The sequence below is a fragment of the Diceros bicornis genome, chromosome 19 (assembly GCF_020826845.1).
Source record: "Diceros bicornis minor isolate mBicDic1 chromosome 19, mDicBic1.mat.cur, whole genome shotgun sequence".
NCBI lineage: Eukaryota > Metazoa > Chordata > Mammalia > Perissodactyla > Rhinocerotidae > Diceros > Diceros bicornis.
Window position 1 is genome coordinate 18,470,837 of NC_080758.1, and position 14,429 is coordinate 18,485,265.

At 47.1% G+C, this 14,429-nt stretch overlaps 1 protein-coding gene across 2 annotated transcripts in view; it reads left to right on the forward strand.

The window, feature by feature from the left end:
* PTPRT (protein tyrosine phosphatase receptor type T) overlaps positions 1–14,429 on the forward strand; it is a 1,006,475-nt gene that overhangs the window by 835,266 nt on the left and 156,780 nt on the right. Inside the window, exon 14 of one of the 2 annotated variants that reach the window (XM_058562674.1) lies at positions 1,973–2,029. The exons of the other annotated variant lie outside the window; for it this stretch is intronic. Within the exon in view, the coding sequence (XP_058418657.1) occupies positions 1,973–2,029 (57 nt within the window). The remainder of the gene's footprint in view (positions 1–1,972; positions 2,030–14,429) is intronic. 2 annotated transcript variants of the gene reach the window in all.

Sequence of the window (14,429 nt, forward strand, 5' to 3'; positions counted from 1 at the left end):
AAAGGTTGGGAGAAAAATTAATAAAAAGAGCCACTTAGAATAGGGGTTGGCAAACTTTTCTGTAAAGAGCCAGATAGTAAGTATTTTCAGCTCTTCAGGTCAAATGGTCTCTGTCACAACTACTCAACTTTGTCATTGTAGCACAAAAGCAGCCCTAGATAACATCTATAAAATGAACATGGCCGTGTTCCAATGAAACTTTATTTATGGACACTGACATTTGAATTTTATATAATTTTCATGTGTCACAAAGTATGAATCTTTTAATTTTTTTCCCAGCCATTTAAAAATGTAAAATCCATTCTTAGCTTGTGGACACACAGAAAATAATCAGTGGGAGGCTGGATTTGGCCCACCAACCGTAGTTTGCTGACCTCTGGCTTAGAACGTGCTTCAAAAATGGCAAAGTTCCTCATACCTTTAAGGGAGGTGTATTATGATTACTGTTGACTCATGGGTAAATTTTATAATATTTCATGGCTGTTGATCAAGCTTGCTATTCGTGCACATTTTTGAAGTTATGTGTTTCCTGTTTGTCAGTTGATCTGAAATGCCCTACCTCTCTCTCTGTTTTGCATAAGGACTTTATGCAGTTTTGTTGATGAATCACTAGAGAATCATGTAGCCTTTGACCAAGCATAGGACACTTTCCTGCCTTTTGTGTCATTTTCTTTAGAGAGACAAGTGGTAGGTTTGAAAGGGCAGGAGAATTAAAGTCATGCAAAACAGGGGTTGATTACTGTCTCTGCCAGTTACTAGTTTTGTGACCTTGAGCAAGTTATATCAATTCTTGATTCATCATTCCTTCCTTCATTCATTCGTTTATTCAGCAAATATTCACTGAGTACCTACTGTGTGCCAGCTACAGTGCAAGGCCACAGCAGTACACCAGCAAATGAGACACAGTGACTGCCTTCAAAGAGATTCAGAATTGAAGGAAGGCAGCTCAGGTGAGGTTACTGCTACAAGAAGGGAAGACTAGGGTGTTATGGGAAGACAGAGGAGGGGCTTCTGTCCCACATATGGTGAGATAGTAAAGACTCCCTAGAGAGAAAGAGTTCTCAACTGATACCTGAAGGATGAGCAGTTGTCAGCCAGATCAAGAGGCAGGAAGGGGGTATGTCCCACACAATGTGACGAGTCTAGGTGAGACCTACAGACAAGAAGGTGGGGGACTGTTGATGATGGAAATGAGTTCATTGTGCTTGGGGCAGAGCATAGAGTGTGGTGGTGGGAGTGGAGAGAGCTGGAGAGGCAGGCAGGGGACTCATCATGGAGGGCCTGTGAGCTGGGTGAAGGAGTTTGAAGTTTACCTTAGAACAATGGGGCTGCTGATGCATTTCAACTGAAGGGTTGAGAATGGATTGAAGGGGGCAAGACTGGAGGCAGGAAGACTAGCTAGGAGGCTGCTGAAATAATCCAAGTGAAACATGAGGGTGGCTTGAACCAAGTGGAAATGAAATTGGAGAGAAGGGGGAAGCTTCAAGAGCTTTTCTGGAGTAGAATTAATAAGGCATGCTGAGTGATTAGAAGTGGGAGGTCAGTGAAAAGGAGAGGTAAAGGATGACTCCTGGGTTTCTAGACTGAGTGGCAACATGGGTGGTGGCAACATTTACTAAGAAATGGAAGACTAGGGGAAAGGACGTCTGGGTGGAAAGATGATGGGTTCATTTATAATAATACTGACCTTTCTGGGTTGTTCTAAGTCTTAGAAACATTGTATGTGAAGTACCTGGCAGAGTACCTGGCATGTTGTGGGCGCTTGATAAATGGTGATTCTTATTCTTGTTTCATTTTTAAAAATCTATTTCAGGCTGTTTTGTTAGATCATGATTTTCTTTTGCTGTTTAGTGTGAGCTCTTCAGAGCCACAAGAATGGCAGTTTTGTTCACCGTACTGCACGTTTTCATGTATGTTTCTTTCTCTCCTTCTCTTCTGCATGCTGCCTGGGGACTGGCTTCCTTGTGGTCAGCACCAATGGGCAGCGCCCAGGTGACCCCGGGGACTCCACTCTGCCTCCTCACCACAGGTGATCACCAGAGCCCTGGGCGGGTGGGAGGGGAGTGAGAGTGGCTTATGCTCAGTGGGTCCTCCAGGCCAGGTGCACCAGAGAGGAACTGGCAGTCTCTCCATCCCACCCACCCAGCCACCTACCCACCCACCCATCGATCCATCCATCCACCCATCCATTCACCCACCCATCTCTCCAACCCACCCTCCATCCCTCCATCTATCCACTCATCCATTCATCCATTCTACTAATGCTTGCAAAGTACCTACTATGTGCCAGGCACTGTTCTAGGCACTGAAAGATACAATAATGAGCAAAAGAAGACATATTCCTATGCCTTTCTGGGAGAGGAAAGAGCTATTAGTCAAAAAACTACAAAAATAAATGTACACCTGCAACTGTGAGTGGTGGTACAAAGGAGAAGTGTGTGGTGTTCAAAATAAACAAACACACCTGGAGCTAAGGGAGCACTTCCCAGGGGAAGTGACAAATGAGCTGTGGTCTGAGGTTGGGGAAGAAGTTGACCTAGCATGTCTGTGCTTAGGAAATGAGTAGATCTGGCCATGATCCCAGGTCTACTATCTGTCCTGGACAAGTCACTTAAATGTGATGATCCCCACTTCTCCTATCTGTTAAGCGGGAATAATAATGCTTACCTTTTAGGGGGCACCATTTGGTTATAGGCTCTGCACATGCAGACTCTTCTGGAGCTGTATTCAGATGTGAAACAAGATAATGAATGTGACAAAGGCTGCTATGGGAGTGTCCAGTCTAGAGTAGGTATTTGTTTGAAGTAAATACCAGCCCCTTCCCTTGAACACATTGTAGTTCAATCTCATTTCACATAAACATCTGCCTCTCTTTAAAGATTGGGATACAGAGCCCCTTTGTGTCAGAGGCTGATGGCCATCATGGGGTCCTAGAGACAAAAGAGACCTTGCTGACCTGGCACAAAAGAGACCTGACTGACACATTGGCTCAAATGCCGGCCCCCTCTCTACTGCAGGGGCCCTTTCTGGTCAACGGGAAGAGTCTTAGAGATTTCAAATATTTAACTGTCACCTCTCTCAAAGTTGTTGCTCAGACAATGGGCTCCTCCCTACTAGTCCCTGACTGGTCAGTTTACCATGGTGGGAAAGGGGGTGCATCAGGCAGGGATGACATGAGTCTGGCCAACCAGTACCCTCACAGTCCACTTTTGTCCATCCCCTTTCCCAAACTCGGAAACATCGCTGTTAGTGAATGTCTTAGGCTGGGTTCCCTAGACACAGAGCCTGAGATGAAGATTCTTGTGCAGGTTACTCCTTGAGGAGTGTTCTCAGAAGAAAGAAAGTGAGGGAGACAGTGTAGGGCAGGGGAAGAAGCAAAGGGAGAGTGTGGAGACCTGAGTCCCACAGCGGGCTCTGGAGTGTGGATTGTATCCCAGAGTTGCTCCCACCATGAGGCAAGGGGGCCGGCGTTTGAGCCACTATGTCAGTCAGCCATTGTCTGTGGGCTGCCAGGGGGAGTACATAGCCTTCTGGGAAAGTGACCCCCCCTTGCCTAATGGCACTTCTACAGGGAAGGAGGTATCTGTGAGCTGTTAGCAGCCAGTACCCACAGCAGCTGGAGATCAGGTGCACCAGCCCAGTAAAGGAGATCTGGGCAGAGCCTCAACAGCATTCCCTACAGTCAAGTCTTGTCCCTGCCATCAGACTCCCGTAGTCCAATGTGTCACTACCAGCATCCCAGGAATGTCATCTTAGCCCCTCCCTAGTTGTATGACCTTGAGTAAGTTGCACAGCCTTATTTCACCTGCAAAACTAATGGTAACACTTACTTCAGTCATATTAAAGATTACATTAGGCGACCCTAGAGAGTGCCTTGCTTAGGAGCAGCACACACTAGGCCTTCACCAAATGTCAGTCCTGTACCCCACCCTATCACAGGCCCACCCACACCTCCAGGGAGGCGGGAGTTGCAGATGGATGCATGGGACAGTGAGAGGAAAGTGGCTCTAGCCACTGTGCCCACGCCCAGTTTATTGAGAAACAATGCTTTTCCCGAGTGTGTGTGAGCCGCTCCATTTCTGCTGGGCCATTGTTCCCTGGCTCTGTTCAAGTCGAGCAGTCTGATAATGTTTTCTTTAAACAGAACTGATCCCATATCAGGCACATTTGTTCTTACCTCTTGCCTTCTGAGGCATCTGAATGTTCCTCCTCTGACAGGTTTATTTCATTGTGTTCCATTTATTTCCTCAGCCTCGTTTGATGGGTGAGGTGCCCGCCAGTGTTTCTCTTTGAGCAGGCTGTCCCTTTCAAAGGGTGTTTTGGTTAATGCTCATCCCCCGCTAGCAATAATGGCAGATGTAAATAACAACTGCCCGGATCTGAGTGATGGGGCCAATAGACGGGGAGCACAGGCAGCCTGTTTTCGTATCAGCACAAACTCGGAGAACGGCAGAACCACACTGTGTAGCAGGGGCAGGCTGGCGTTCAGAGCTGAGGCTGAGTTCAACTGTCAGCTCTGCCGCTTTCTGGTTTGTGGATCCTGGGCAAGTTATTTCTTTTCTCCGGGCTTCATTCTCTTCCTCTGGAGAAGGAGGGATGATGACACCCATGGCCATGGGAGAACTAAGTGTGATAACAGCTTAAACTCCTTTGCTCAGCTAATTCCAACTGGCTTTTCAGGTTCCTCCGACTTACTGGCCTTTCCTTCAAGGAATTCACGCTCCAGGGCAGGGTTTCTCAACTTGGCACTAGTGACATTTGGGGACGGATAATTCTTAGTTATGTGGGGGGCTGTTCTGTGTATTATAAGATGTTTAGCAGATTCCTTAGCCTCTACCCATTAGATGTCAGTAGTACTTTATCCCCGAATTGTGACAACCAAATGTATCTCCAGACGTGGCCCAATGTCCCCGATGGGCAAAAGCACCCTCTATTGAAAACCTCCAGCGTTGCGCTGTGCAATAGAAATAGAATTTGAGCCTTGTATGTAATTTTAAATTTTGTAATCACATTAAAAAAGTAAAAAGTGACAGGTGAAATTAATTTTTATATATTTTATTTAACTCAATGGATACAAAATATTATCATTTTAACATGTAATCAATATTTTAAAATTACTAATGAAAGAAACTTTACATTCTTTTTTGCACTAAGTCTTTGAAATCTGGTGTGAATTTTACACTTACAGCACTTCTCGGTTCAGATGCTAAATTTTAAACAGTTAAAGTGAAATGTAATTCTAAAAAACTAAACATTGTGTTTAACAAGTAAACATACTTTACACTGCTTCAGTTTTAAAATTTAAATTAGTCGAAATAAAATAAATTTTAAAATTCAGTGGCTCTGTCACACTAGACACATTTCAAGTGCTCAGTAACCATGTGTGGCTTAGCGGCTGTTATTTTGGACAGTGCAGATCTAGAGGTAAAAAAATGTCTGGACCATCTTTGTGCCTCATTGGTGAACAGAAGTGTACATGCACAGAGTACAGGCTCAGTAAATGTTGACTTCTCTTTATTCCATTTTCCCCCTCCCCAGGAGACATTTGACAGTATCTGAAAATATACTTGCTTGTTACACCTGAGTGTGAGGGGTTACTGGCATCTAGTGGGTAGAGTCCAGGGATGCTTCCATTTAAAAAAAATAAGGTAAAACCTTTTATGGCCAGGGTTGGATGTTTTTCTGTAGTAGGATGACTTGAGGCTGCAGTGGACAAATGACTAGTTATTTAACATTTCACCTGAAGGATTCAGTCCACCCCAGATCCACCACCACAGAAAGAGTGCTTCTTTGGCCCCTGCAGTAGCTCAGCCAGGCCTCCAGGGGGCGGTCTGGGATGTTGAGCCCAATAGGAGGCTGGCTGCGTCCAGTCTGGAGGCTAGATTGGATGCACTGAAGGTCAGCCAGGCAGCCCTGCTCTGGCCTGGACCTCGGGGAGAACCAGATGCACTGCCTTGGCCATGCCCAGTGCCCGTTGTCAATTCTCCACAAGGAGAAGGGCTTTGGGACAAGCCCTCATGTGGAGCCCAAATTCTATTCCTTAAAATTGGGGAACTTGGGCCCATCACTCAGCCTATCTGAGCCTTTTGGTTTCCTCATCTATGAAATAATAAGGATGAGTCCTTGCACTCCTGAGCTCCATCATGACGAGAGTCATCAGAGACAATGGATGCATTTCTAGCACGGCTCCTGGCTTGAAAAAGTGTCAGATACAACTCTTCCCTATTGTTCCTCTCTTTCTCTTGCACTTCATGCTAAAACTCTCTATCATTATTTTCCTGGCAGTCTTTAAATCAGGACCTTTTCACAGCAACAGGATTCAGGCATAATACTCTCTCTGAGACTGCTCGGCAACTAACTGCCTCTAAAGCAACTTTCCTAGGGATGTCGTGTAAATCTTGGATGCAGGTAGTAAGAGTTTGAGCCTTTGGGACAAGGCTGTGTGGCCAAGAGTAGATGAGGGCTTAAGCAGCACGGCAGCCTCGAGAGGGCCCAACAGGGTGCCCCGTGGCCCTGGCAGGCTTGGGCACCTTGGGGCCTTAGCGACCCTCCCAAGGAGGTTATGCCCTCTTGCAAGGGTTGATGGATGGTGTAGGAACAGGGGTTGGAGGCAGGAGGGCTAGATGAAACTCTCTGGAAAAGGCTTAAACCTGAACACCCACCACGATGGGACTGTGCTTGATGGAGAGATGGTGGGAGACCAGCCTGCCAGGCTAGCTGGAGAAGGTGGCAGCTCTGGGGGACAGTGGCATCAGGGATGTCCAACAAGATGATGAAAAGAACAATAAAAGAACAAATACGTGTTTCGTACTTCCTGCATCCCACGGAATGTGATGAGGGTTTCACATTATTAATGCACTGAAACTTCCCAACGACTCTACCACAAAGGGTGCTATTATCATTCTCATTTTATAGATGAGGAAACTGAGGCTCTAATGATTGGAAATCACACAACTCGGAAATGATGAAACCAGGATTTGAACCAGGACTCTCTGGAAAGTCGTGGCATGCTGTATGCCACCATGGCCAACATTTGTGAGCATCTATTATGTGCCAAGAACTGAGAAATACCTTGGCAGAGTGGTTCAGGACTGTGCCTCAAAAACCACGTAATGTACTAGCTGTGGGACTTTGAGCCTCAGAGAGATTACACAGATTGCCCCATTTCCTTATCTGCAAAATGAGAATACTAATAATAGCTAGCTGTTAAGAGGAATAAGTGAGATAATACACTTTGAGTGCTTAGGCTTCTGCTGTTGTTATTATGATCTTAAACCCACTTTACAGATGAGGAAACTGAGGTCCAAAGAGGAGGGAAGCAGGCAGGGTGGCCAGTGATGAGATTCAGGCCTGAGGCTGGGCCAGAACTGTGGTTCCTGAGAAACATGGGGGAAGGGGATGAGAGGTAAGAGCCCATCAGGACCCCAGGCTTGGGCCTCCTACAGTGCCAAGCAGAATTCACAAATTAGGGCTCATTAGGGAATTGGGGTATAAGGTGGGAGCCTGGACACAGCAGCACAGCAACCCCAGCTGCTGTGATGGCCCAGGGCAAGAGCAGGACAGAGAGTGAGGCAACACGATGCTGAGGTCCCTGAACCTTTGACCTGGCCGTTCTCCAGCCCCCTGGGCATCTTCCAGTCCTGCTTCACCAAGACTTCAGTTGGTCCAGAGCACAGTCCAGGGAGGTAGGCGATATTCCGGAGCCAAGCTGGTCACTGCAGAGGACCTTCCTCAGTTCTTCCATTTGGGTGCTCCTGTGGCTGCAGGCTGACTCTACAGGGCAGGGAAGGAGTCTAGGACTCGATCAAGTGGCCCAGAATGCCATCTTTGTCAATAGTCTCACAGTAGATGCTCACAGCCTGACAGACACAAGGCTATCGGTACATCATCCTGGCTGCCAGCTTCTGTTACCAATCTCACAATTGAATCAACAAACTTAACGCAGAAGAGAAAGGCATCTTCCTAAGGTGCCACATCTCCAGTAGGGTCTTCTCCTGTAGCAGGTGAATGTTTATGCTTCCAACAAAACAAGTATCTAAGCAAGGAGTATATATGACTGAGGCTTTCACTGCACCTTTTTCTCTCTTGGGATATTCTCCTTAGACCAAGGAGAAATCAGTCTCCAGTGTTCTTTCCAAACAGCTATTAAATTTAGTTTGGGAAACCCAGCATCATCCTTGACTTCCCTCTCTCCCTGTCTTCAGTATCCACTTAGTCACCAAATGTGACCAATCTTGCCTCTGAAATCTCTCTTGAGTCTCTCTCCTCTTCCTTACTGCTGCTACTCATGTTTGGGATTTGTAAACTTTCTCGGATTAGCGTAACAGCTTCTAAACTGGTCTCCCTGCCGTCATACCAGTCCCCTTCCAGTGTAACCTCCACTGAAGCCAGAGTGATCATCCAAAAATGAGTCAGATCCTGACTGAGATGCTCCCAAGGCCCCCCTGTGCTTTGGGGTAATTAGCCTGAATCAAAGGCCCTTCACTCTCTGGTTGCTGTCCCTTCTCCACCTCTCCACCTTTATTCCCTCCTTGGCTTCCTGTGCTGCATTCACACTGATTACATAAGCAGGACCTGCCTTCTTGAATCCCTCTCCCACCCCTGCTTTGCTGGGATGCTCTCCCTCCATGGTCTACCTTACTCACCCTCCAGGATCAAGTTCAGACAGCTCGATCTCTGCAAAACCTTCCCCGGCCCCCACTGTCTCAGATGGAGATTGTTAACTAGAGGAGATGGTCAATTGGCCAGAGGGCACAATGGGCACAGAGGACCCCACCTCAGCCCTGAGTGAGCATTTCTCTCGAACGTGGCACACAGTCACGTCATAAGTACATTGTCTTGGAGCTGTTTGGTTTCTGTCACCTCTTACCCTGTGCCCAGCACACATAGAGTGGTCGTTCACCTGGCCCCATGCATGAGTGGGCTAATAAATGAGTGGACGGTTAACATTGATAAAGCGTGTGCCAAGCATGGTATGTTGCCCCCGCCCCACCTTCTGCCTCCAACCCATGATGGTTCCAGCATCTCTCCTGGCTCACCTTCTACCATTTTGTTAGGCTGATTGTGAGTCGCTGACTAGTTTTCAATCCAGTATGTGAACTCCATGCAGCCCCACCTGCCAAGATTCCTAGAGACTGACTCTCTGGAGCCTTTGAATGGGGCTCCCCCAAATCCACTGGCCCAGCCTGCTGAGCCCAATGCCCAGCCTGGGCTCATATTGTGCGGGCCCAGGACAGCTCCAGCTGGGAGCAGGAAGCATGGGCATCACAGGAGAGACCTCTCCCAGGACTCTGAGTTTGCCGGTGTGAGAAAGAACAGACACTGCAAACGCTCCAGACATCGGCTTCTGCCTGCTATCATCTCCTGTTACAGCTTTTCCATCCATCCTTTGGGGAGAGGAATAGATCAGCTTTTAGTACAGAACACAGTGATTCAATGTTTCTGCTTCTAAAAGCCAAGGGGCGAAAGCTAGAAGAAAGGAAACATGTTCATGGTGGATTTGACTGAAATCGCAACAATCAATGCCGCTCCGCTCTGATTTTATTCCTCTCACTCAGTCTCATTGCACTAATCTGAATCCCGTGCTTCATGTTTACCGAACGTTCTCTCTGATCCCGCTCACATCCACTAATCCTTCCTACAGATTTCTCGCTCCCTCCCATGCACCTCCTCTCCTGTCCAGGCACTCTGATGCCTGCTGCAAGCTGCATGTTCCAGAAGCAAGATCTGGACAAAGCTGCCCCAAGTAGGCAGATCTTTGCTTCTCTGTCTTTCCTCCCCTTTGGGTCAGGTAATGTGGTCACCCCTTGGCCGGAGTTGGTTGGAAAGAGTTGAATTATGTTTCTGAATAAGAGCCTTGAGGACATCTAGGTCCCTGGTGCACGCTGCTGTGCTCTTCAGACAAATAAAGCCAGGACATATTGTCCTTCCAGAAGCCTCCTTTTCCGCTCAGTCTGTGACCAAGCCGGAGTCTCCCTTCCCTCTTCCCCGTGTGCTCTCCAATTGGCCCTGACTCCTTTTAGTGCTTGCATTTTACTTAGTGAAATGCTAAGAATTCCCTCCCATTTGCAGCCCATTCCTAGGCTGCGTGGATCATGACTCAGCTTAACCTGGTATTATGTGTTGAATTGTGTCCACACAAAAGATATGTTGAAGTCCTAACACCCAGTGCCTGTGAGTGTGGTCATATTTGGAAAGAGGGTCTTTGCAGATGTAATTAGTTAAGGTGAAGTCCCAAGAGTGGGCTCTAATCCAATATGACCAGTGTCCTTACAAGAGGAAGAAAACATCATGTGAAGACAGAGACACACAAGAATGCTGTGTGACACCTGAGGCAGAGTTTGGAATGAAGCATCTACAGGCGAAGGAGTGCCAAGGATCACCAGCCAACACCAGCAGCTAGGAATAGGTGAGGAAGGATTCTACCTAGTCTCAGAGGGAACATGGCCCTGCTGACACCTTGATTTCAGACTTCTAACCTCTGGGACTGGGAGAGAGTAAATTTCTGTTGTTTTGAGCCGCCCAGGTTGTGGTAATTTGTTACGACAGCCCTAGGAAACTAATACACTTGGAAATGCAGCAATCCTGAGCGCTAGACAGTGGGCCGGAGGCCACCCTGAAGAGCTGTGCCCTTACTGTCGACAGACCTCAAGGCGACCGAGGCTTGGCGACCTCAAGCTGCCATCCCAGTGAATCTCTTTGGCCATGCTGTCTCCCCTGCCGGGTCTCCTTGTTGGCTGTGTTCTACATTTGGCTCACACTGGTTTCCACTCTGTGGCTCTGTGCCTCCGCTTTTTGGTTCTGCCTCTTTTGTTGAATAGTCTGAGCATCTGCCGCTGGCCACGCCCTGGCCTTGGCCTCTGCTTCATCAACCAGGTTGTGGTGACCTGTTCTCAGTGTCCTGGCATTATTTGATCTGTAGGCCATCCATGATCAGCTTTTGTGCTGGTCTCTACACTGACTGCTCCTGAGAAGACTTCCCTTGTTCCACAGCTGCCCCAGGACTTCTCTGAACTCCACAGGAAGAATTACAGTCTCATCAGTGTGACCACACGCTGTCTCATACCAGCAGCCTGAGAAAGTCTAAAGGAACCATTTGCCGCAGGGCATCTGAGAGAGTGTGTGTTCTCTTCTCTTCAGGCTAAGCCCTTGATCCCCAACGCAGGCCGTGGGTGCTCCTCTCTCCTGTAGCTAAGCAGCTTTGAGGCCCCTGGCCTCCAGGCTCAATGCACAGTTTCTGAAAGCAGGGAGCCAGTACTGTCAGCATTGAGCTGACAGCCTCTTCCTCATCAGTGGGGCAGACCTGTCTGAACCACAGGGAGCCAGGGTGGGAGGAGAGGGAGGAGGCCACTGGGTGATTTCAGGAATGCCCACAATGTTTCTGTCACCACTGATGAGGTGTGAAAATCAAGTTTGTAGGCTGGTTTTGCCTGAGCAGGGTCATGCATGCCCCTCTCTGTACACATCTCTATGTTAGCACCCATCATGCTGGGCTTTGGTTCTCAGCTTGCGCACTTCTCTCTCCCATTGTGTAGTGAGTTCCCAGACAGCAGGGTTGTCTCTTAATTACCTCACATGCCCAGCACCTTGCTCTACCCACTATCATCATTATAATCCTAGCACCACTCATGTCAGGCAATGTCCAGGACTCTTCCTCTGTGGCCAAAGGTTGAGTTGGTGCTGATGAGGCCAAGGTAACAGGTCTAGTCCTTTAGGAGGTCACTTAGCTTTGTCTAATTCCATGGCTATTGGCTAAATTTTATTTCTGGCCAGAAACTAAGGACAACTCTAGGCATATGTTGACCCCTCACTGTGGGTGCAGACTGACTGGCAGAACATTCCTAAACCCCAGCCACAGGCTGGCTCCTGATTCTGCTTTAGATTTGACCCCTACCTCAGCCACATCCTGGTCTTTTACCTTAACTTTGGTCTGACACCTAAACTAGCTTACAAAGTGCACCCATCTCTGGTTTCTTAGGTGGTATTGCACCCAACTCTAGCCATTGCTTACAGTCCTAGTCTGGTCACAGGCTGGGGTCCTGGCACTCATGCTGTGGGCCTCCCCTGGGCACAAGAGGAGGTATAAAGGGATTCTCAGCCCACCAATGGTGAAGCCTTTGAAAGGGCATGCCTTATAAGGGATGTGTCAATAATGACAATACCTGGCATCAACTGGGCATGACTGCTCTTAAATGAGTCTATTATGCTAAATTCTGAACGCATACAAAAACATTTTAGAATGAAGGAGTTTTCTTGCACCCAGAAGAGATGCACCATAAGGGTCTTATATAGCCAGCTTTCCTACTGTGTGTAACACGACTGAATTAGAATTTGACCCACATAGAGCATTTGCTGTGTAAAACAATGTCCACTTGGAAACAAAGATTCAGGAGAAGCCTGGGACCAGGCAGAATCAGCACTTGAGAAACAATTTATTTGAGTGGCCGGAGTGCTTTCAAACAATCAATTAAAGCTATTCCCATCTCACGGATGGGTTAGGGGGTGCTAACCTCCATTTAAGGCTGTAAAAGAGGGCAACCTCTGTCAGCAATATTTAGTAGTTTTAGTTGTATAGGCTGTGATGAAGTCAATTCCAACCTCTTAGGACTGGCTGGGTAATATTGAGGGAGTCTGGGATATTAGAATTCTGTATCTTCTTTACACTTAACTCAGTACTTAGTGAATGGTTTTCCCCAGCAAGGGTAGAGCTGTCTTTGAAAAACCTGTGTCCCTGTAGTGTTTTCCAGCTACTTGACATTGACTCTGACTTAAATCTTGGCTAAAAGCAATTACTGTCATATGATGAATTGAGGCAATTTATTTATTACTTGAGAAACATCCTAGGTGATGTCACTTAGAAGAAAGATGGAATAATCCTTCTCAAGTACTCCATTATCAACCAGATCTAGTGAGGGAGGCACTGTTCCGAGGTGTGGGGGAGGTCATCAGTGATTTAAAAATCAGTCATCGTGAGATTAAAGAAAGTCTATTGGAAATAACGCAGAAAACAGTCACCCAAACTTGAGCAAGACTCATCTCCCTATGGAATTATAGTGAATGCTTTAGTTGCTAAATATCAAGAAAGGTATTATAGAGAAAGCCCAGAGATTAATAATAAAACTAAACTCAATATATTAAGGGCTTGGAGATCGTGGCTGATATACAAGGAAAGTGAAAAGGATGAGGGGACTTAAGTTAAAAAGGTCAAGTTTAAATATCATTTGAGCAAAGTCTGTATAATTTGGCCCATATAACAAGATTCACATGACATGTTCATCAATCCCTTAGATATTAGAATATGGTATGTCGGTGAGAGGGCATGAGGGGAGATAATATTCAAGAAAAGCAGGTATAAAATGGAACTGCATGATACAGCAGGTGGCAGGCCCAGCAGAGACAGGCACAAATACAAAGACATCGTAATCTGGCTGGTCAAGATAAGATTCTAGATCTCCTAAATACCGGTCTGCTTCTTTCTTCCAGATATTTGAAGAAAGATAACCAGAGACAATTGCTCTGCTGAGCAATCTCTCCCCCTATTTATTAGACAAGTGGCAGAGTATTATAGTGGTTTAAAGAGAATAAACTCTGTACCAGGGTTCAAATCCCGTCTCTGCCACTTGCTACTATTACTTAGTCTCTCTGAGCCTCAGTTTCCCTTTCTCTGAAATGGTATAATGGTAGACCCTACTTCTTAGGGTTGTAGTGAGGATTAAATGAGGTAGCATATGTGAAGGGCTAAACACAGCAGCCTGGCTTGTTAACTATGCTCTAAATGTGTGTTAACTCTTTTTTTGTTGATACTATTACTATTTCACACACGGTCAGGTAGCCTGACTCTTCCCTTGCCATCTTCTGTATATAACCCAGTTTAACACCTAGCAGTTCTGAAAGCCAGCCGCAATTTCTCCATCTTGGCCTTGACTTTGCTGAAGTAAAGACACAGTACTGGACATTCCCTCTGATTTACAAGTCCAGACACCTCTCAAAAGTGGCCACGAGGTGAACTTAGCATCACTTGTTTTTAAGAAGCCCATGCTGGCCCTTGGCCTGTTTAGCCTCACATCCATCCTTCACTCTTCCCCTGCTGTGCTGGGCCATGAAGGTAAGCCCTACAGGCTGTGTTTCCTGGGCCCCACGTCACCTGGCATCTGGGTTTGGCCAATAGGAGACATGAATCAGAGAGCAAGAAGGAGAAGCCTTCCCCGTCGTGGCCTCAGACCCCTTCTTTCGCAGTGACTGTGTCCCCTCCATTGGGGGGACACGGCTCCTTATCTCCCTGGGGTGTGCCGGAGTTCCAGATTCCGTTGGGTGACCCTGACCCCTGGGCTCCGATGACCCCACCACCACCCTTCGTCTCTCTAGTCTGGAGTGGGTAATGGCTTCCTGATTGGGTTGCCTCTCCATCCTCTCCTGATGTACCAATTCTC